Source organism: Cnephaeus nilssonii (assembly GCF_951640355.1).
Source record: "Cnephaeus nilssonii genome assembly, chromosome: 1".
In the NCBI taxonomy this organism is placed as follows: Eukaryota; Metazoa; Chordata; class Mammalia; order Chiroptera; family Vespertilionidae; genus Cnephaeus; species Cnephaeus nilssonii.
Genome location: NC_137072.1, coordinates 3,491,307 through 3,514,026, shown reverse-complemented (window position 1 = coordinate 3,514,026; position 22,720 = coordinate 3,491,307). Strand labels below are relative to the sequence as shown.

The 22,720-nt window shown below is 43.9% G+C and overlaps 1 protein-coding gene across 2 annotated transcripts in view; it reads left to right on the top strand.

Moving 5' to 3' along the window:
* Nucleotides 1-22,720, top strand: part of THSD4 (thrombospondin type 1 domain containing 4) — a 704,967-nt gene that overhangs the window by 26,589 nt on the left and 655,658 nt on the right. For both annotated transcript variants that reach the window (XM_079788500.1, XM_079788499.1), the window contains exon 3: nucleotides 10,793-10,862. In XM_079788500.1, the coding sequence (XP_079644626.1) occupies nucleotides 10,793-10,862 (70 nt within the window). The remainder of the gene's footprint in view (nucleotides 1-10,792; nucleotides 10,863-22,720) is intronic.

The following is a 22,720-nucleotide window of genomic DNA, read 5'->3' as shown; positions in this document are numbered from 1 at the left end:
CCACCACAAAGATGGCCACCACAAGATGGCTAGCAGGGGAGGGCAGTTGTGGGGGATCAGGCTGGCAGGGGAGGGCAGTTGTGGGGGATCAGGCTGGCAGGGGAGGGCAGTTGGGGGCAACCAGGCCGGCAGGGGAAGGCAGTTGGGGGCCATCAGGCTGGCAGGGAAGGGCAGTTGTGGAGATTGGGCCAGCAGAGGAGGGCAGTTGGGGGGGATCGGGCCGGCAGGGGAGCCAGCAGGAGAGTGGTTAGGGGCAATAAGGCAGGCAGGCAGGCAGGCAAACGAGTGGTTAGGAGCCAGCCATCCAGGATTGTGAGAGGGATGTCTGACTGCTGGTTTAGGCCTAAACCAGCAGTTGGACAGCCCCTGAGGGGTCCCAGATTGGAGAGGGTGCAGACCGGGCTGAGGGACACTCCCCATGCACAAATTTCGTGCACTGGGCCTCTAGTCTCAATATATAAAGTAGCCAATGGCACTAGTTCATTAAGATAAATTTATTTTAGTCCTGGTCAGTGTGGCTCATGTAATTGGGTGTCATTCCATACTCCAAAAGGTTGAGGTTTGATTCCTGCTCAGGGCATATACCCAGGTTGCATGTTCCATCCCTGGTCAGGGTACATACAGGAGGCAACAGATAGATGTTTCTCTCTCATATCAATGTTTCTCTCTCTGTCCCTCCCTTCTTCTCTCTCTAAAATCAATGAGAAAACAGATCCTTGGGTGAGGATTTAAAAAAAAGAAAGATAAATTTATTTTCCAGGTTCAACTTTGTAATATTTACACATTATGAGGTCATTGAGTCTGTTTAATTTGAACTCAGGATTTATGGCTGATAGCTGGTACATTAGCCTCATCACCTGGTTGATTTTACACTTGTTTTAGCTGCATAGTATTAAGAAAATCTTGATCCGTACAGGTAAATAATTGCAATTAGTAACAGGTTTTCTTTTTTGCTAAAACTCATCTTGCAATTTGAGGATATTCTTTAGATTAATTGATTCAGAATATAGAAAGATGGGAAGGAAGAACCTTCCCCAATAACTATACATTATTGTGGAGGGACTACAAAAAAGTAAAATGGTTTATAGTATGTTATTATGATGGTGCCACATACGATTTCCCAACCAGTGCTTGAGCTTTTGCCTGGCAGGTGCTCTTAGGCCCAGGCCTGGCATTTAATTGAGTGCAGTAGTGTGTGTGTGTGCACTGTAGTCTGTAGTTGCTGTATAATTACATGAACAGACGTGTGCAGGCCTGAAGTTCAAAGGCCTCCTGTGCAGAGCTATAACCTTCTTCATCAGTGACATTCACATGTGTGGCAGAAACAGTTAGAGGCCTCTGCAAAATCCAGCCATTAACAGGGCAGCCCAAGGTAATGTTTTATGGTCTCTGCAGGGATAACATTTGGCATTTAATTTAATTTTGCATATGTGCATTTTTAAGCAATAGTTTAAAAAATAACTTAAAAGATATTTGAAGACATGCACTATACATGCATTTTGTGGAAGCTCCATCACACTGATGTAAAACCACAGGCCACGTGGGGACTCGGCCTAGTTGAACACTAGTACCTAAGGGGGCACAGAGAAGTGGATGTCACCGTCACATACTGAACTGGATTGGAAAGAGCAGCAGATGACCAAAGCTGGGTTCACCATGTGGTAAAAAGGTGTAAAATCTGGCTGTTATCAGAAAAGCCCGTAAAAGTACTGAGGACCCTCACAATTGTGGCCGCCAGGCTACACAGGAAGGGCTTTACTTGGGACAAATCCCCTTTTGCAAATATTTTTTCTTGATGTCCTAGGATTTTAATTGATAGCCTTGTAAGGATCTGTGGTGTGGAGGCCGTCTCCCATCAAGGGGGTCCCGGGCTCACCTCTAAGCTGTGCATTATTTCAGAGAAATCGCCCGCAGATTAGAAATGAGCAGGTGGGAGTACTTGACAGCGTGATGTCAGCTTGCTCTCCTGGTGGCAGGACTCTGGACTTTGGGTCCTGCTAAGGGGTTGTTTGAACAAGGCTGCTCAGCCAGACAGTTCCCCTGAGGACCGGAGGAAAACGGCGTGAATTTTGAGGACGGATTCTTTGGGAGAGCTCCGCTCGAGCTTTCCGTCAGGTCTCCTTCCTAAGCCAGGTACTCAAACTATTTCACATCACAGTCTGATTCTAGAGCAGTGGTTCTCAACCTGTCTAATGCCGCGACCCTTTAATACAGCTCCTCATGTTGTGGTTACCGCGACCCACAGGTTGAGAACCACTGCTGTAGAGCCTAAGACCATCGGAAAACACAGATATTTACATTACGATTCATAACAGTAGCAAAATTACAGTTATGAAGTAGCAACGAAAATAATTTCATGGTTGGGGGTCACCACAACATGAGGAACTGTATTAAAGGGTCGCGGCATTAGAAAGGTTGAGAACCACTGCTCTAGAGCCATGTAAACTGGGACGGACGGTGGGGGGTGGTAGACGGACATCACACAACCCTCCACACCCAACAAAAAACAAACCTAGAGTGTCTTTTGTTTAAACACTTCTCAAAATGTTCTGGGGAAAAGGGCTATGGTTACTTTAAGAGTAAGAGGTCATTGATAAAAATGGTAGATGAAAAACACATATTTAGGCCTTTTTAAAATTATCAAGGCAACCAAATGGGTAAAGATCCACTGGAGAAGCTGGCAGATTTCTCTGCCTACAGGGGAAACAGGTCAAAATTAGAAGTTAGCTGCCAAGAAAATCCCTCAGAGGAAAAAACATTTAAGGGAATTCACAATTCTGATATGTAGAGATTTAGTTTAAAAATCCCTGCTCAGTTTTTGCCAAGTCACAGAAAAGCATAAAGTCAGCTTCTTTCTCATTAAAAGAGACAGAGAAGCCCTGAGTACTAATGTAGCAAGAGTATCTCGGCTCCCTCAGAGTCCGTAGTAATGAAAAAGAACCACAGTGAAACCCAGTAGCAGAAGAAATGTAAGATTTAAATTTTTAATGGAACTGGTTAGTGGGCTGTCACTGAACCTTGGACCAGATCTGGATGCCATGCAAAATGTAGGGTAAGTAAAATCCTTTGGACCAGAAGTTGGTCAAGGCTAGATTAAGGAATGTTCCTTAATCTGTTCCAAGTCAGAGAGGAAGAGGTGCTAAGTGATGAGAAGTGTTTATATTTCTGAAGATATGCTCCAAACGGTGTGCCTTTTTCTTGGTCTGCACAGCTACAGCCTAGGTGCTGGTCCAGGGACTGAGCTGAAGGAAACAGTTCCTCCCCAGAAGCTCTGCGACAGGCGGTGACGCCTGCCTGCCACGGGCAGCGAGCTGAGTCTGTTAGAGCCGGTGTGCTTGCTCGGGGCTCTTGCTTTACCTGGGGGCGTGCTTTAGTGTCATTGATATATTTTATGTTTGAAATGAAAACACAGAAGAAAACAAAACTATGAAAATGCCACATGATTGGTTAAATTGTCAGGAAATAAAGTTGATTCAGTGATTCTTATTTTGAATGGTAGTTTTTGAAGAAATGCAGATGTAATTAGAGAGATTACAGAGTTAGATGGTGATTTTTATAGATTTTATGGAGAGTTCTGGATCATTTTAAGCGTTGTACAGATTGATGGCCCTAGGTCAAGTGTCTGGTTTTAGTCTTCTAAAATTAAAGGCTTTTCTTTTCCTTGATATACATTCCAGTGAGTAATATTACTATAATGCCTGTCAGCTACTTTGCTTAGAAATACAACTAAAAGGGATTGAGGAAATGAGAAAGAGAAAGGTGGGTGATGTTCTTCAGGCAACTGAAAAGGATCCTGAATACAGAAAGGAAGAAAGTGGGTAAAGAAAGTGTGTTTGTATGTGTGAGAAAGAAAATGCCCAAAATAGTGATATTTGAGGTGTGACTCAACAGTGAGAACTGAGATTCCCCTCAGTAGTAAAGAAATCTATATATATATAACCCTAATATGCAAATAGACCATACGGCAGAACCACTGAACAACTGGTTGCTATGACATGTGCTGACCACCAGGGGGCGCACATAGAACATTGGGGGGGGGGGCGTCAGCAGCAGGTGGCAGAGTGCAGAACATGGTGGGCGTCGTCGGCTGTGACGGGATGGTGGAGCAGGTGAGTGGGGGCGCCAGACCAAGGCGGGGTACCAGTCGCTGTCATCAGGGCGAGCCTCTGGTGGTTACTGAAAATTCTTTGCTCCAGTGCCCTGCAGTCCTGTCTGGCACTCGCACCCGCTGCTGGAGCTGGAGCCACCACTCGCACCTGCTGCCGGCACCCGGCGCCGGCCCCGATTGCTCAGTGCCGTCAGTGAGTTTGAGCAGCGGCTGCTGGCCCCGATCGCCCCTCAGGGCTACTCCACCTCCCCCTGCTCCTGAGGGGCAATCGGGGCCGGCAGCCGCCTCTCGCACCCACTGCTGGCGCCGGCCCCTATCGCTCCATGTCATCAGCAGGTGCGAGCGGGGCCGACGCCATCAGCACATGGGAGTGGCAGCGGCAGGAGCGGGACTGCCAGCAGACAGGAGACTGGGGGCTGCAGCGGGAAGGGCAGGGGGGGGTGCGCAGGATGGGCTGAGACCCACCCCTTTGCCCACCGCAGCCTCACGGCCCACAGTTCCTGTCAAGGTGCATGAATTCATGCACTGGGCCCCTAGTATGTGAGAATTGGGAAGGACCATGGGGTCACTCAGTGTCCTTATGCCAGTGACGAAGGAATGGGGAGAAGGAGGAGAGGAAGGGAACGAAGAAGATGAGAAAGAAGAGGAGGAGGAGGGGGAGAGGGAAGAAAAGGAGGGTCATACATATTCAACCTCATGGTGTTAATAGGCAGGGACAGGTGGTGTAGCCCACATCTAAACTGCTGCCCGGTTGATGCTTAATAAATATTTGTTGAATATTGAATGAATAAATTAATAATTATCTTTTATGCAAAAGGAGTAAAATAGAAAAATTTTCTTTCCTGACCAGGATCATTAATTATAAAATAGGTTAAAGCAGAAAAATCATACAAATTATACACACACACACCTTTAACAGTTTATTTTTTACTTAAAACACATGTGCATTCACTCACCAGTTTTTTTATGTGAGGCCAAGGACTTGTCTTTGAGCATGAACCCCTGATTGTCTCTCCTGCACAAACCACACCCATAAACATTATCTAAACATTTGGGTTTCTTTAAATGGAGTGAGAATTTAAAGACATTTGCAAAGCAATCTGAGTACAGAATTATTCTAGAGTTTTATTATTCTTGCCCCTAATCATTTACAGTTGTCTCATCTACACCTAATTTGCCAGTAGTTTTGTTTTTTTTTTCTTGGCTACTTTCCTTTAATGCATCTTTACAAAGCATTCAGCTTCATTTTGTAGAAACAACTAACAACTACTCTTAATTTTTGCACTCTATTTCATGGGTCTGTGTGTTATTTGAATATTTTATGTAATCACAAAACAACTGGCATAAACAGGTATGGGACCATGGTTGACGCTCTATAGACACAAGTCATCTGGTGAGAGCAGACGAACACAAGTGTACCAGCAAGGACCTGCTGGAATGTGTTCTGGAAAGCCCAGTAGGAGCCATCTGAATGGTAGGCATAGAGGCCAGGAGGAAATAAAATTGTTTTTTGGAAGACTGCCCTGGCAAAACCCTTCCTATAAAATGATGGCAGGGATTCGGACAGTATTGATTTTTTGTTATGCTTGGCACAGCCCTGGACCTGGACCATGTCCTCATCACTTAATACTTGACTGTGGGATTTGCTAGAACATTCTGTACCCGAAGCGTTCAATGGAGTAAAGGTGTGATCATTGGGTTTCAAGCACCCATTCCTTACGTATCCAAGTAGACTTATAGACCTCAGTTAACTCTGACCTCCCGGGATGAGAACCAATGAGTCCAACTTCTAGAAATCCACCTTTTAGGATTGTGTTCCTTTTCCCATTCTTCTGTTTTTTATGACAGAATTCTGGATGCACTTAGAAAACACTTTGTTGATGAAAAGTGTCTATCACAGCAGCACTTTCATTTCTTTAGTGGCCGATACCTCCTCCCTTTTTCTCCCCTCTTCATTCTACCCTGCCATTCTTTGATTCACTTGCTATTTATTATCCCTGAGTGCGGACTCTGCTGTGCTCTGCTAGCTGCAAAGATGTATCAGAAATGTTTTCTCGAGAGCAGGGAGATTTACCAAAGAATGTCGTGCCCAGAAAAGCTATGCGGGACCCAACACCTCACTTTTCCAGAGGCCCTGGTCCAGAAAACAGAAATGGCTGCAGGAGTGGATAAGCTGGAAATAAGCAATAAAAACCAATATGCAGTTAAAATAGGTGTCCCAAAGTCCACGCTTTAAAATTGAAATATTTACCCCACAAAAGCCAGGCAGGTCTTTCTCCAGAGTCTGTATGGTCTTGGTTTGGCTGCAGGTTGGTTGTCTAAAGGATTCCAAGGCCAAGGCCGACCCGAAGGGAGACGATTAGGAGTACACAGGCTCATCCACAGTCCAGGAGGCAGTGCTTGACAGCAGGGAGGTAACAGGAAAGGCTCTCAACCTCTCTGCTCCAAGGCCACCACCTTAGGCTGCGCAGGTTGGTAGATATGCACACTGGTGACCCATCTAAGAAAGGTTCCTTAAGCTCAGCATATGTTGTATGAGAAAGCAGAGGGAATAAATAGAATGATTTTTCTTTCAAGGTTGAAGTTTAAATGGTTAGTTTCAATTGTTTTAAAACTTCTAATGTTCTCTAGTGAGGCTGGATAAACGAGCTTTTATTGCATTCACTCATTTTCTGATTATTTTTGCAAGCAGTGACAGAAAGTAAAACAAGATGTGTGAAGCCACAGTCTCCTAAGACTGGGGAAGAAAATTGATGTGATCAAATGCGAATACTGGGTTTGAAGGTGTGTTGTTTCCTAACGAGGCCCCAGAGCACAGTGGTTCAGGGTCCAGGCCAAGGACCTGACTGCTGGCCTGGGAATTAGGCTTTTCCCCGTCAGTAAGTGACATAGCTTCTCTGTGACTCAATTTCCTCACCTACAAAATGGGCACAATAAAAGTACCTGAAGGGATGGTTGTAGATTAAATGACATAATACTTGTAAGAATTGACATTGATGGTAACCATCAAGTATCATTAACCAATATCATTGCTTTTTTTTACTCAACTGCTGTCTGAGGAAGGCAGATGATTGAGCTGAGGATGTAAAATGCATGCTTAGCAAACTTTTGATCTCCAGAGTGCAGTAGGTACAGATTTCACTTCAGTGTTAAGATTTTGGCTCTCTTTTGTTAAGGTCGGTATAATTTTATTAGTGATCAGGTTGCTCCCCAAACATCTCTTGGGTTGTATTAACTAAAGAAGAAAAGAAGTTAAGATTTTTTCTGTGTTCCTTGTTTTGTGACTTGACATGCTCAAGTGGGGTGGAAGGAATTGAGGTGGCATGACCTACCTCATGGGCTGTGGCATGACCCACCCTCCCTGGGGCTGAGGACTGTGGGGTGGGTGTGGGCGGGTGGACCAAGGCAAACGCAGAAGGCCAGAGCCCCAGGTCCATGATGTAAATCTTGTACCAAATTTCAATGAGAATTATTTTCCACACGAGGAAATGAAATGATGGTGTGTTTAAACCCTAGAACAACACTGGGGAGATGGCATATCTTTTTTTTTTTCTTCTTCTTCTTTTCTGATTGGTGTGGAATTCTCCTACAGGGTGAATCAGAAAGTCTTGGTAGGAATGTGGCTTCCCCCACCGCTCTGAGGGAACTGTGATTTGTTTGCCAAAGGCCCTGGTAGCCTTCAGTCTGTCAAACGTTGCAAGCTGGGAGCAGTTGCCAAAGCAAACTATCAAAGTGAAATAACACACGAGCTGCACACACACACAGACACACACATGCTCTCACATTCCCTGAACATTAATTTCGAATTGGGTCAGGAGGAACAAGGATTTGGGCTAGATTGTTGATGTGTTGAAAAGGTGTGGGCACAGCTACAGACTACCAATTAGATAGGTATGTGTGAGCAGGGTGGGGTACCCCAAAACAGAGTCTATGAGCAGGGGTGGGAAACTTACGGCCCTTGGTGGAGTTTTTTCTGGCCCCTAGGGTTATATATTGCTAGAGCTGTTGCTATTGCGGCCAAAGAATAATGTCCCCATTGAGGGGATTTCTTCTATTCCATTCAGAGCAGAGCCCATTTAGTAACTAAGATTTTATTCCAGAATGAATTGAATTGGGTACCCCTATGTATTTTAGCCTCACTAGGGCCCAGCTCGATGAAGAAAAGAAGCATTTGAACATCTAAATACTACTAGTGTTGCATTTTTGTAACAAGCGGCACTAACAAACATTTTACTGCCATACCTTGCGTCAATCCTATGAGAATGAATTTTGGGGCATCATATAGAAATTCAAAAAATGTAACTGATTTTTGTAAGTTTTTCATGAGAGAACTTTTAAAAGCTTCCCAAATTACTTTGGACATTTTTTGATATGGTAATTCACACTATTTCCACTTATCTTGACATTTCAAAGGTTGTCAAGATGATGTAGCATCATTCATTAATTCAGTGAATTGAGCTCTTACTATACAGCAGACCCTGCTAGATGCTGGAGAGAAAGTAGAGATGAAACAATTCTCCAATCTCCTGAGCTTATACTCCAGTGGGCAGAGGTGTAGTTTAAGTGAATAAAGTCATTGCCTGTGAGATAGTAAGTGCTGTGGAGACAAATGCTGTCTGGCCTGGGAGAGAAGTGCTGTGTTTTTAGGGCCGGGGGTCTTATCTCCAGAAGACACCTGAAGTGAGGGGACAAGCGGCAGGAATATCTGGGAGTACAGCTGACCCGGCAACCTGGAGAGCAGTTCCTCTGAGACGGGGAAGAACTTAGACTCTTCCCTCCTCCAGGCTTTCACGCCCTCTCCTGCCTCAAGTGCCCTGAAAGTTTTGGAAGTGCAACCTGGGATGAGCAGTTATGCAGAATTGCTTCTGGTTACATTATAGATGTGTGGCTCTGGTGTCTGCCAAGAACTTTGAGGGCCTGGGGTGTAACACATTTATAGAGCTGCTGCTTGTTGTTTTGTTTTTTTTAACAAAACCACACCACGCTATGTTTTTTTAAAAATGAGTAAGAGTGCCAGGATGTGTTACAAATCACTCAGATTTGTAGGCATGGTTCATAATGTGCTTTCTTGCACATTCACTCATTTGAGGTCAGCAGGGCAGGCCATATTATTTCCATTTTACAGATGAGGAAACTGAGGCACAGAGGTGATTTGCTCAAGGTCATGTAATCAAAGCACAGAGACTCCTGAGTCATGATGCATATGTTTCTTGGTTTAGAGCACAAATTGGATCCAGTAAGAATACCGTTAGAAAAAGCTGTGTGTGTTTTCTACCTCCATGTGCACACCCACTCCTTTAGACACCCCTGCCCCTTTGCTGGGAGACATCGTGGCAGGTGCACATCATTTTTCCGTCCTCATAGACTGGCAGCCTTCCCTTCGGAATGTGTGCGCCTGCAGTACGCTTGGTTCTTGTGCTGGGGCCTCGCTGCAGCTCGAAGACAACAGCAGGAAGGATGCATTCAACACCTGGTTGCATGTCCCTTCACCCTGCTTCCTGCCCGGCACAGCCTCTAACCAGTTTGTCCATATCCATGCTGTGTGGTCTGTTAGGGCCGGGCTCATTTACATACAAAATGGGGATTTGGGTGGAATTTAGGATTCTTAGAGATGGTAGGAGCCTCTTCTAACTCCACAAGCCCTAAGCCCAGATTCAGACAGGTTTCCTTCTTCATCTCCACTGCCACACAGTGTATTTTCTTGGACAAGGCAGTGTTTTTTAGCTCTCAGTTCTGTTGGAGGTCTCAGTAAGGTTGAGGACCACTGGGTTGCTTGACTTCTGTCCTCAGGGTTAAACTCTAGAAAAGATTCAAGGCAGCTCAGTAGGGCCAAAGGCCTTTTGTAAGGATGCTTAAAACAATGCCGTTGGTTTGAAATCAAGGGACTTGGGGCATTTAACTACTTGACAATACTTGTCTCCGCTGCCTGCCTGCCTGCCTGTGCGTGAGTTTTCACCTCTGTCAGCATCAGCGATCCTCACAGAAGATGAGCACAAGGAGGCACAGACCCAGCTGACCCAGCACCACCCAGATGGGAAGGGTGGAGTTGGGATTCTAGCCACGATGTGTTTGAACCCAACGCTCACGCTCTCCCAGCACACCCGCTGTCTCAGGGCCAGCTGGCTCCTGTTTCTTCCCTTTATTCGATGACAAGCCGTAATCGGGGCTGGTGACAGTGGGGCTTAACACAACTAATCCCGCCCAGCGGGAGCATGTGTGACACCAAGGACCAAGGACAGCCTGGGTGTGGGAGAGGAGCTCCCCTGGCCCGGCTCCGGAGCCCAGACCCACAGCTCCGGAAGCACCCAGCGCGCACTAGCACTTACTGTGTCAGACATGGCATGCTATCCCATTTAGTCCTCCTCAACCCTCGGGGCCAGCTTCCATGCTATCCCCGTCCTACAAGGAAGAAGAAGAGGCTCAAAGAGGTTAAGTGACCTAGAAACCCTGCTGGTAAGTGGTATTGCTGGGTTTGATCCCAGATCTGTCCGGTGCCACAGCCCTGCCCACCGTCCGCTGCCTCCCCTCCCGTGGGCTGCCCTTTGCCTCTTCACTGGGTTACATCCCAGGCCCTGCGTTGGACTGGTGTCTCCCTTCCAATGATGAGACGGAGAGCTGCCTTCTGCTGGTGTTGCTGCCTGGAACATGCTCACAGGCCTGCCTGTTGCTGTTTTTCCTTCTCAGAGTCCTGGGTTACCTGCTGCTGTTTGGATTTCAGCTCATCTGCTCACATCCTTCCACTGAACACAGAAAGGTAAGCCATGGCCATTCAGAGGCTTTTCTTCTCTGCACAGGGGGCTGGTGTCGCTCTAGTCACCACCCTGAGTTTTGTTCTATTTACAGGTGAGTCACCGCTGGTTTTGCAAGGAAGCACCATTTATAGGATGTTAACCAGCCCTCCAAACCCCCCTCAGTCCTTGGAGCTTAAAAATGAAGCTCCAAGTCTCTGATCAGAGGATGGTGCTGGCTTTGCAGCCTGTGCCTCTTAGAATGGGGCAGTTGAGAGAGGGCAGTGAGAAGACTACATACCTGAGAATGGTGGGGCACCAGCATGGAGCTTTGCCCTCTAGGGCAGCGTCACCAACCGGTGGTCCGCGGACCACTGGTGTCCGTGAGGTTCGAAAGGTTGGCGACCGCTGCTTTAAGGGCACCTCCAGGGGCAAGGGGTGTGGGTGATTAGAGAGACGGCTGTAGCTATAGCTGTGGCTGTGACTGTGGCTGTGGCTATAGAAAAGGACCCCTAATAGGGAGCCATGATTTTTGATAGAGGACACAGCCACTGCCAGCCAGCAGCCAGGCAGGGAGGGAGCAGGGAAATTGGGACCTGGCCCTCTCTCTCCTCCTCCCCTCTTTCTCCGGTGGTGACTCCCTTTAGCTGAACCCAACCCCCAACGACAGAAGACAAAAAGCCCTGATGCAGTCCTTGAAGGCCAGCTTCCTGGGCCACAGAGCCGGGTGGAGAAGGGTCCCAGCGCATCTGGAGGGACAAACAGACAGTGTCCAGCACACTTCCCTCCAGGCTCTGCATGTCTCATAGTAAATGAACTGTTCACTGTTGCCTAAACCAGCTGCGTGCAGATGTGTGATGGATGTTTCCTTAGAGGTAGATGCACGATATGACTCTGAGAGGGTCCATGGATTTCCTTTCTGCTGCTTCACGTCTGCCTGTAACAAAACACCGGCACTTCTGAGCTGTGTGTATCTGTGTGACTGAGTTGGTTGGAATCTTTCCTGAGATGGGGTTTTCACAGCGGAACTCCGGGAGAGAAGGGGACGGAGAAAAGGGTGTGTACAGGTTTGCCTAGATGGGACCCTTCTTGGGAGAGTTCTTAATATTCTTGTCTGATTAGTCTCATTCCTTTTAGGTTTGTGCATTATGTTCTAGCTTTGTTTTTCTAGGCTAGATATAAGCCTATATTGTATTGTATGCCCCACTCAGATGTCAGCTCCATGAAAGTGGGATCTGCCCTACCTTGTTTACTGTCATATTCCCAGCTCCTGGAATATTATAGTTGCTCAATAAAATACTTGTTGAATGATTGAATGAATGGAAAACCTGGCCAAGGTCTAAACATCATGTTGGAAATGTACACACAACCCCACCCCCACCCCCATGGGTCTTTGGGTGGTGAATATGTCATGAGAGCAAATGGAATTAGCATCCTTATTAGAATCATGAGCTAGCTTGCTCTGCCATGAGAGGAGACAGTGAGAAGTCTGCACCCCAGAAGAAGGCACCACGCTGGCACCCTGATCACTGATTCCCAGCCCCAAGAACTGTGAGAAATGCATTGTGTTGTTTATAAGCACCCAATCTATGGTACTTGTTTTCAGAACTGGAAATGATAGAGACTGGAAGAGCTTTGAGGTTGCATACCAGGAAAGCTTGCCTGGCCATGAGTGGACTTTTAAGGGCAACTCCAATGAGAGCTCAGGACGAATAGAAGACTGTAGAGAAAGCCCCAGTCTTCTTAGACAGTACTTGCGTCATCCAAACAGACTGGGGGTGCAGACGTGAAAGGTGTCATTCTGATGACGTCTCAGATGGAAATGAGCAACATGTTATTGGAAACGGGAGGAAAGGCCATGCTTGTCATAAAGTGGCAAAGAGCTTGTCTGAACTGTGTTCGTGTTTTGTGGAAGGTAGAACTTGTAAGGGATGAAATTAGGGATTTAGCTGAAGCAATTTCTAATGGAAGTGTTGAAACAGTGGCCTCGTTTCTCTTGACTGCTTGTAGTAAAATATGAGAAGAGAGAAGTGACTTAAAGATGGAATTGTTCATTGGAGAGTAAGCAGAACATACGACTTAATGATTTGGAGAATTCTCAGTTTATTCATATTGAAAAGAATGAGAAAGCCTGTTCAGGAAAGGACGCTAAGGGTGTTGCTGAGAGGCCATTTGATGAGGAGAAGAGTAAGCCATCTTGACAGAAGCCAGGAGCTGTTGTCCAAGACAATGGGAAAATGCAAAGGAGGGGCTGCTGATGTCTTCTGGACCTGGCTCATCTCTGCACCACAGCCCTTGGTGGGCTCCTCTCCCTGCACTCGGGTGCTGAGCAACTGGGCTGTCCCAGGTGCTGTTCCAGTGGCTGGATGAAGTGGTCTCAGGACCCCAATCCTGGAGAGCCGCAGTGGGTAGAGGGCTGCTCAAAGCTGTCAGGGCAGGACAGTCTGGATGGGGCCGCAACCTCTGTCCAGCAAAGCTGCAGGCTGGACCACTGCCCTGGTGGCCTGGATGGCACAGCATCAAGCCAAAGAGGATTATTCTTGAGCTTTAACTTGCTTATAACCTCTCTTTCCTTTCTACTTCCCTCTTTCTCCCATTTGGATGGGAATGTTCTATGCCTGTTCACCAGTGTATTCTGGAAGCATGTAACATTTTGATCTCACAGGTTCTAAGCTGGAGAGCAGTTTGCCACAGGATGAACCATACCTTCAGTTTTATCCATACTCATTTAGGTTATATTTAGATGAGACTTTGGACCTAGACTTCATTTATTATTTATTTATTCATTTAATTCTTTATTGTTTAAAGTATTACATATGTCTCCTTTCCCCCACATTGACCTCTACCCGGCCACTCCCACCCCCCAGCACATGCCCTCACCCCCCTACTCTCTGTGTCCATTGGTTATGCTTATATGCAAGCACACAAGTCCTTTGGTTGATCTCTTTCTACCCCTGCCCCCCTCCCCTGCCTTCCCTCTGAGGTTTGATGGTCTGTTGGATGCTTCTCTGTCTCTGGATCTATTTTTGTTCATCAGTTTATGTTGTTGATTATATTCCACGAATGAGTGAGATCATGTGATATTTATCTTTCTCTGACTGGCTTATTTCGCTTAGCATAATGCTCTCCATGCCCATCCATGTTGTTGCAAATGATAAGAGCTCCTTCTTTTTTAAAGCAGTGTAGTATTCCATTGTGTAGATGTACCACAGTTTTTTAATCCACTCATCTGCTGATCGGCACTTAGGCTGTTTCCAAATCTTAGCTATGGTAAATTGTGCTGCTATGAACACAGGGGTGCATATATCCTTTCTGATTGGTGTTTCTAGTTTCTTGGGATATATTCCTAGAAGTGGGATCACTAAGTCAAATGGGAATTCAATTTTTAGTTTTTTGTGGAAACTCTATACTGTTCTCCACAGTGGCTGCACCAGTCTGCATTCCCACCAGCAGTGCACAGGGGGTCACTTACAGTCACCCCTTCAAGTGCTTTCTCTGAATCCTTCCCAGCACTTGGAGGGGTGACTGTAGAGGTCTGTAGGGGGTCCTTCTCAAGGATATAGTTTAGTACTGATTAGCACACATGTGTGAGGGAATAGCCTGAGACCAGCAAAGAATCCTCCTAAAGAACTAAAGGAAACAGTAACTCTTTTTCCACCAGTCAGACTTTAAAAACTCATAATCCAGGAGCCTTTGGAGAGAATACTGAGGAAAATGTCACCTTGTTACTGGGGGAATAATGGACCCTAAACTGTGCATTGTTTTGAACCTAACTAACAAATCCTAAAAGTCCTACTGGAAAGGATCCAACTCTTGCTAAATAACTTAACTATCCTAGCCCAAAGCTCATGAATATAGGAGTATAAAAATATCCAGAATAAAAAGGTAAAATTCACCATGTCTGATATTTAGTTAAAAATTACCAGGCATGTGCAGAAACAGAAAAATATTTACATTATTCTTCACAATGGGGAGAATTATCAATTGATTGACACCAACTCACAACTGACACAGATTTAGAATTTGAAAATTAAGATATTAAATGTTATTAAAACGGTATTCCATATACTCAAAATATTAGAGGAATAGAAAATATTAAAAAAAAAAACCTCATCAAACTTCTCAATATGAAAATGACAAGGTTTGAAATGAAAAATACACTAGGACTGAATAATTGCAGATTAGACAGTGCAGAAGAAGAGATAAGTGAACTTGAAGATTTAACATTAGAAACTTTCAAAAATGAAACACAGAATGAAAAAAATATTTTTAAAAGATGAACAGAACATCAGTGAGCTCTGGGACCACTTCAAGTGTTAACTTGAGTACCAAAAGCAAAGAAATGGGGAAAGGGGCGTTCCATAAAATATATATTTAAAATATTGTTAAAAATGTTACTAATTTCATGAAATTATAAACCCAAGAATGTCAATAAACTCCAAGCACTAAAAATATGAATAAAAAGACACTTAGTCACACCTTAATCAAATTGCTGAAAGCTAGTGATAAAGAGAAAAAAATTTTTAAAGTTTCTAGAAAAAAATACATGTTACATACACAAAAACACCGATAAGGATGACAGCACATTACCTCCTATTACTTATGCAAGTGAAGCAATATCCTCAAAATACTGAAGGAATGAAACTGTCAACCTAGAATTCTATGCCCAGAAAAATATCTTTTAAAAATAAAAATAAACGAAAGATATTTTAAAATATACAAATGCTGTATTATATGTGTACCATAAGAACTGTTAAGGGAGTTCTTTAGGAAGAAGGAAATGATATTAGATGGAAATGTGGGTCTAGAAAAAGGATGAAATGCACCAGAAATAATAACTATGGGTAAATATGTAAGGTTTAAAAAATTGAATCTCTTTTAAAGACTGACTCTTTAAAATAAATGTAGTAATAATGTATTGTGAGGTTTATAACACATGTATAAGTAAACAGTATGATCAAAATGGGATTAATAACAGAGAGATAACTGGAAAATTCCCAAATATTTGGAAATGAAATAACACACTGCTAAATAATCCATGCGTCAAAGAAGAAATGAAAGGGAAATTACTGACCTAACTGAAGTTGAAAACACAAAATATCAGAAATTGTGGGATGTTGCTAAAACACCACTTAGTGGGAAATTTATATAACTAAATACCTAAAAGACAAAACAACTCTCAAATCAATGATGTCAGCTTCTACCATAAGCAACTAGGAAATGAAGAGCAATTAGATTCAAAGTAAGAAGAAAGGAAATAAGAAAGATCAAAGCAGAAATCTGTAAAATAGAAAAAAATAACTATAGAGAAAACCATTTAAGTCATAAGATAGTTCTTTGATATTAATAAAATGAATAAATCTTGAACCAGATAGATCAGGATAAAAAATAAAAAAAGAGTGAAGACACAAATTATAATTAGCATGAGACAGCATGGTGACCACTACACATTCTGTAGATATTAACTGCATAGTATGGAAATATTATTAAAACCTTTATAAATTCAACAACTTAGCTAAAAATGACAAGTTATTTGAAAGCTATAAACCATCAAAGCTCACTCAAGAAGAAGTAGATAATCAGAATATTTCTATATTTATTTTAAAAAATGGAATTTGTAGTTAAAAGGCTTCCTGCAAAGATAGCTCCAGATCCTGATGGCTTCCCTGGTGAATTCTTACAAACATTTGAGGAAGAAATAATACTAATTTTACACAAATTCTTCCAGACAATTGAAGAGGAAGCAAACTTTCCAACTCATTCTATGAGACCAGCATGACATATCAAAGCCAAATCCTATATAATAAAAGGCCAGCAACCATAAGTATAATGACCAGAATGACCGCTCAACCAGTTGCTATGAGGTGGGGGTGCTGGCGAGGGAAACCAGGTGGTTGGTGGTGGAGGCGGGGTGGGACCCAGGACTGCAAAGGGGAACCGGCTGGCTGGCAGGGGCAGTGAGGTGGGACCGGGGATTGGCAAAAGATGGGCAGAAGATGGGCCTGATCGCAGGCTAGGTCTAGGGACCCTACTCGTGCACGATTTCATGCGCTGGGCCTCTAGTAAAGATATAACAAGATAAGAAAACTCATAGGTGATTACCCATCATAAACATAGATACAAAAGTTCTATATAAAAATTTAGCAAATTAAGTCCAATATTATAGGAAGTGGTAATATATCATATAGTGGGCTTTATTCCAGAAATAAAGGTTGGTTTAACATTTAAAAATGAATCAGTCAATTTCATCTTAACAACTTAAAAAAGAAAACCATATGATCATATCATTAAATACAGAAAAGTTTTGACGAAATCTGACTTTCATTCCTAATACAACATCTTAGCAAAGCAGGAAAAAAAATACCCAAGACCTATAGCTAATCATACTTTATGGTGAAAGACTCAATGTTTACCTTCTAAGACCAGGAAAAGAAGTGGTGTCTTTTCTCATCACTTATCATTCTGCACTAGTAGCTCTGTGCATGAATCTGTGTGCCAGTAGCTCGCTGCCGCCCTCCAGTAGCTCTCCACCTGCTGTCCCATTCTCCTGTAGCTCCCTCTGCCCCCGGCCCCCCATAGCTTGCTGCCCTGCCCCCTCCTGTAGCTCTCCACCGCCCGCTTGTAGTCAGTAACTTGCTGCCCCCCTCCTGTAGCTCTCTGCCTACTGCCCCATTCTCCTGTAGCTCCCTCTGCCCCCCGCCCCCATAGCTTGCTGCCCTGCCCCCTCCTGTAGCTCTCCGCCGCCCACTTGTAGCTCGCTGCCCCACTCTCCTGCTGATCCGTGATCCAGTCATGACGTGGTTGGTCGTTATGTTTCACTGCGTAACGACCATTTGCATATTACATCTTTATTACATAGGATAGTCCTGGAATTTCTAAACAGTACAATCAGGCAATGAAAAAAATAAAATGCATCTAATCGCAAAGGAAGGAGTAAAGTTGACTTTATTTGCAGACAGCAAAACTGTCTATAGAAATTCTGATGAAATCTTTAAAAAAGGCTACCTGGGTAAAGTGAGTTTAGCTAAGTGTTTAGATATAAGATCAATATGCATAGAATCTATTGTATTTCTATACTGCCAGTCAACAATAGAAAAATTAAATTCAAAGGAATATAATTCACAATAGCATGAAAAATATGAAATATGTTGGGATAAATCTAACAAAAGAGGTGAAAGACTTATATACTTATAACTACAAAACATTGTTGAGAACAATTAAAGGCTTAAATTAAATAAATGGAGACATATACTATGTTTATGAGTCAAGAAAGTCCATATTATTAAGATACCATTCTCCCCAAATTGATCTGTAGATTAGTGCAATTCCAGTAAAAGTTTCAGAAGATTTTTTTTTGCAAAAACTGACAAAGTGATTAAAAAATTCTTATGAAAATGGAGAGGACCTAGAAAATAGTAAAAAAAAATTTCAAAAAGAAGAAATTGCAAGAGTTATGCTATCTAATATTTATATTAGAAAGCTACAGTAATGAAGATAACATTTTTTTTTATAAAGGCAGAAGAATGGATAGTGGAACAGAATAGAGTTTAGAAATAAACCTGCAAATATATGGATGGCTGGTTTTTGACAAAGGTAATTCAGTGGAGAAAGGATAATCTTTTCAACAAATAATGCTGGGCAATTGGATATCCACATGCAAAGCATGAATTTCAGTCCATCTCTATACAATATACAAAAAAATGTAATCATGGATCTAAGTGCAAAACTTATATCTTTAAGCCTTCTAGAAGACAACAAAAGGAGAAAATACTGGTAACTTGGGACTAGCTAAAGACTTTTTTTTAGATATACCATCAAAGTCATAATCCATAAAAGAAAAAATTGACCAACTGAACTTTATCAAAACTACTAACTTCTGTTCTAGAACACTAAAGAGAATGAAGAGGCAAGCCACAGACTGAGAGAAAACATTTACAAAGCATATATTTGATAAAGGACTGAATCCAGAATATATTATAAGGAATTCTCAAAACTCAATAATAAAGAAAAAACAACCTGACACAAAGTAAGCAAAATATTTGAAATGATGCTTCACTAAAGAAGATACCTGGTTGGCAAATAAGCTCATGAAAAGATGCTCAACAACACTAGTCATTAAGGAAATACAAATTAAAAGCACAAAGATATACAACTACATACCTGTTAGAATGGCTAACGTTAAAAAGGCTGGTCATACTGAGTTCTGATGGCTTGTGGAGACCTTGGTTCTCTCATACCCTGCTGGAGGAATATAAAAATGGAAAAGAGTTGGAAGTTTCTTTAAAATTAAGTTACAAATATGCCTATCATATGATCCAGTATTTACCCGAGAAAAGAAAATATATATCCATACATAGACTTGTACATGAATGTTTGTAGCAGCTTTATTTGCCATAAACTGGAAACAACCCAAATGTTCATCAATAGGTGAATGGATAAACTGGGGTTTATCTATACAAAGAAATACTACTCAGTAATAAAAAAAGAACTACTGATACATGCTACAACATGGGTGAATCTCAAAATAATTATTCTGAGTGGAAGAATACGTATAAAAACGTAGACATACTGTGTTATTCCATTTATATAAACTTCTAGAAAATGGGAACTAAGCTCTAATGACAATGAATATCAGTGTTTGATGGGGATAAAGTGGAGGGGAGGAAGGGGAATCACCAAGGGGGACAGAGAACCTTTGAGGTGATGGATATGTACATTATCTTGATGATGATGATGGTTTCCTGGGTGAAGACATATTATACTAGTAAAACTAACCAAATCTTACCCGTCAGGTATGTACAAATTATTGTATGTCAGTTATATCCCATTAAAGCTATTAAAAATATACACCTGATATAGGCAACAACTGAATGAATTTCATGTGAATTCATTCACTAAATGAATTTCTTCTTATTGACCATAAGACAACAGACACAAAAGTACTTACAGTATGAAGTATGATTCCATTTATATTTAGTTCAAGAACAGGCAAAGCTAGCTTGTAGTAAAAATAAAATCAGAATAATGGGTACCTGTGTGTGTGTGGGGGGGGTTGGGTATAAATACCCACATAGGTATCAGGGAGGTTGGGCACATTCTTGACCTAGGTGGTGGTTATTTAGGTCATTAAAAGTGTAAAATATCATACATTTACAATGAGTGTACTTTATTCACTTTATGTATGTTATCCTCATCCTATCTAATAAAAGAATAATATGCAAATGGACCATCACTTCAACACACAAGATGGCTGCCCCATGTGGTCAAAGATGGCCGCCACAAGATGACCGGCAGGGGAGGGCAGTTGTGGGTGACCAGGCCTGCAGGGGAGGGCAGTTAGGGGTGACCGGGCCTGCAGGGGAGTGCAGTTGGGAGGGACAAGGCCTGCATGGGAAGGCAGTTGGGGGCAACCTGGCCAGCAGGGGAGGGCAGTTAGAGGTGACCAGGCCAGCAGGGGAGGGCAGTTAGGCATCAATCAGGCTGGCAGGGGAGTGGTTAGGGGGTGATCAGGCTGGCAGGCAGAAGCAGTTAGGGGCAATCAGGAAGGCAGGCAGGCAAGCAGTTGGGAGCCAGCAGTCCTGGATTGTGAGAGGGATGTCCAACTGCCCGTTTAGGCCCGATCCCGGTGGGACCGGGCCTAAACAGGCAGTCATACATCCTTCGAGGGGTCCCATATTGGAGAGGGTGCAGGCTGGGCTGAGGGACACACACACCCCTCCACCCCCCGTGCACGAATTTTGTGCACCGGGACTCTAGTAAATAATAATGAGGTAATATGCAAATTGACCATCACTTCAACACACAAGATGGCTGCCCCCATGTGGACACAAGATGGCCACCACAAGATGGCTGGCAGGGGAGGGCAGTTGTGGGTGATCAGGCCAGCAGGGGCGGGCAGTTGGGAGTGACCAGGCCTACAGGGGAGGGCAGTTAGGGGCAATCAGGGCAGCAGGGGACAGTTAGGTGTCAATCAGTCTGGCAGGGGAGTGGTTAGGAGGTGATCAGGCTGGTAGGCAGAAGTGGTTAGGGGAATCTGGCAGTCAGGCAGGCAGGTGAGCGGTTGGGAGCCAGCAGTCCTGGATTGTGAGAGGGATGCCTGACTGTCCGTATAGGCCTGGGATCAGGCCTAAACAAGCAGTCGGACATCCCTTGAGGGGTCCCAGATTGGAGAGGGTTCAGGCTGGGCTGAGGGACATCCCCTCTCCCCCGTGCACGAATTTCGTGCACCAAGCCTCTAGTCTATACTAATAAAAGGGTAATATGTTAATTAGACTGCATAGACCAGACGTTTTCCAGACGTCCTTCTGGACAAAGCCGTGGCAGCTGAGAGGGCTGAGGAGGGCCGGTGGCCGGCAGTGGCAGCAGCAGCGGGGTGATGGGCGCAGTGCCTTCCCCTGACTGCCCAGTCACCTCCTACAGAGGGAGGCCAGACTGCGGCTTAGGCCCGATCCCTGGGGTGCGGGCCTAAGCCATCAGTAGGACATCCCCTGAGGGCTCCTGGACTGTGAGAGGGGGCAGGCTGGGCTGAGGGGACCCCCTCCCCCCAGTGCATGAATTTTCGTGCACCGGGCCTCTAGTATCTTAATAAACAGAAGGAGGGGGAGTACAGTAAGACAATGCAGCACATCAGATGCTAGCACTGAATTGGCAATAGACGTCTTTGGAGCAGTGCGGGTCATCCTTTGAGAGTTACCAGGAGACAAAGATGCTCTTCAAAGGACAGCAGGAAGTGCACTCTTATGAGCCAGGGTCTCGCCGCAGAACCTTTCCAGAACTGTAAGCCAATGGCAAAGCAGGCACTCTGCCTTTTCCAGATGGTATTTGTCAGGCCTTCTGCTTCTAATGGCATGAATATAACAGACTGCTTCTGAAAAATTAAGAGTATTTTTACTTATGAGAAATGAAGAAATTAGAGTAAAAGAGACTTTATTAAGGACTGGGAACAATGTCAACGTTGATTAATTCATGGTGTGCCAAATCTCTTGGATTCAAATTCAATGGCAGAAAAATCAAATCTGCTTCTGTTACAAACAGAGCAGCAAACTTCGGACTTTGTGTTTAGAAAGCCTGTTATAACGTAGCAGAAAGAGGACAGCTTCAAGCTTTTAGTTTGGGCATACTGGGGCAGTCCTGGCCTCAGCCTCTTGCTGGATTAGGGTCAGGGTTTCCCTTCCTATCCCTAATTTTTTTACGAGTGTGCCTGTGCAGGTGGCATGGAGTGGGACATGGAATCAACAGCTTTGCCTGGAACCCAGTTTTCTTGCTGGCCAGTGCTTACTGACTTCAACTGTGGACAACATCTTCCTGCCCAGTCCTTGGGGACCTCTGCCTTCTTTAGCCTTGGCCGACTTAACTTGAATTGGTTTTTGTCCTCCCAGCCTTGTGCTATCTACCAGGTCTCTCCTGTGGAGAAGGAGTCTTGGTCCCATCCACCCTGGTGTCAACACCCATGCCTAATGCCAGGAAGACTGGAGGGAAGTCAGAACCCTCCGCATCACGATGGCTCTGGCTTCAACTTTTTGTTGTTGTTGTTGTTAACCCTTACCTGCTTCCAATCCCTCCATCTCTAGATTATGAAAGGAGTTGTTATCTTGTAGGAAAGCTCCAAACCAAGAAGATAAACATGAAAGACCTAGAAGAACTTGGCTCACCTATTCTATTTTTAGAAGTTTGTGAGGATATTGAGGTACCATCAGAGAAAGCAAACATAATGTAAGATGGGAAACTGAGGCAACCACCCACATTTTTAATGGCAAAATTATAACAACCTGGCCAGTGTGGCTCAGTTGGTTGGGTATAGTCCCATGCACCAAAAGGTTGCCTGTTCCATTCTTTTTTTTTAGTAAAACCAAGGTTGATTGCTTTATTTTCTTTTTTTTAAATT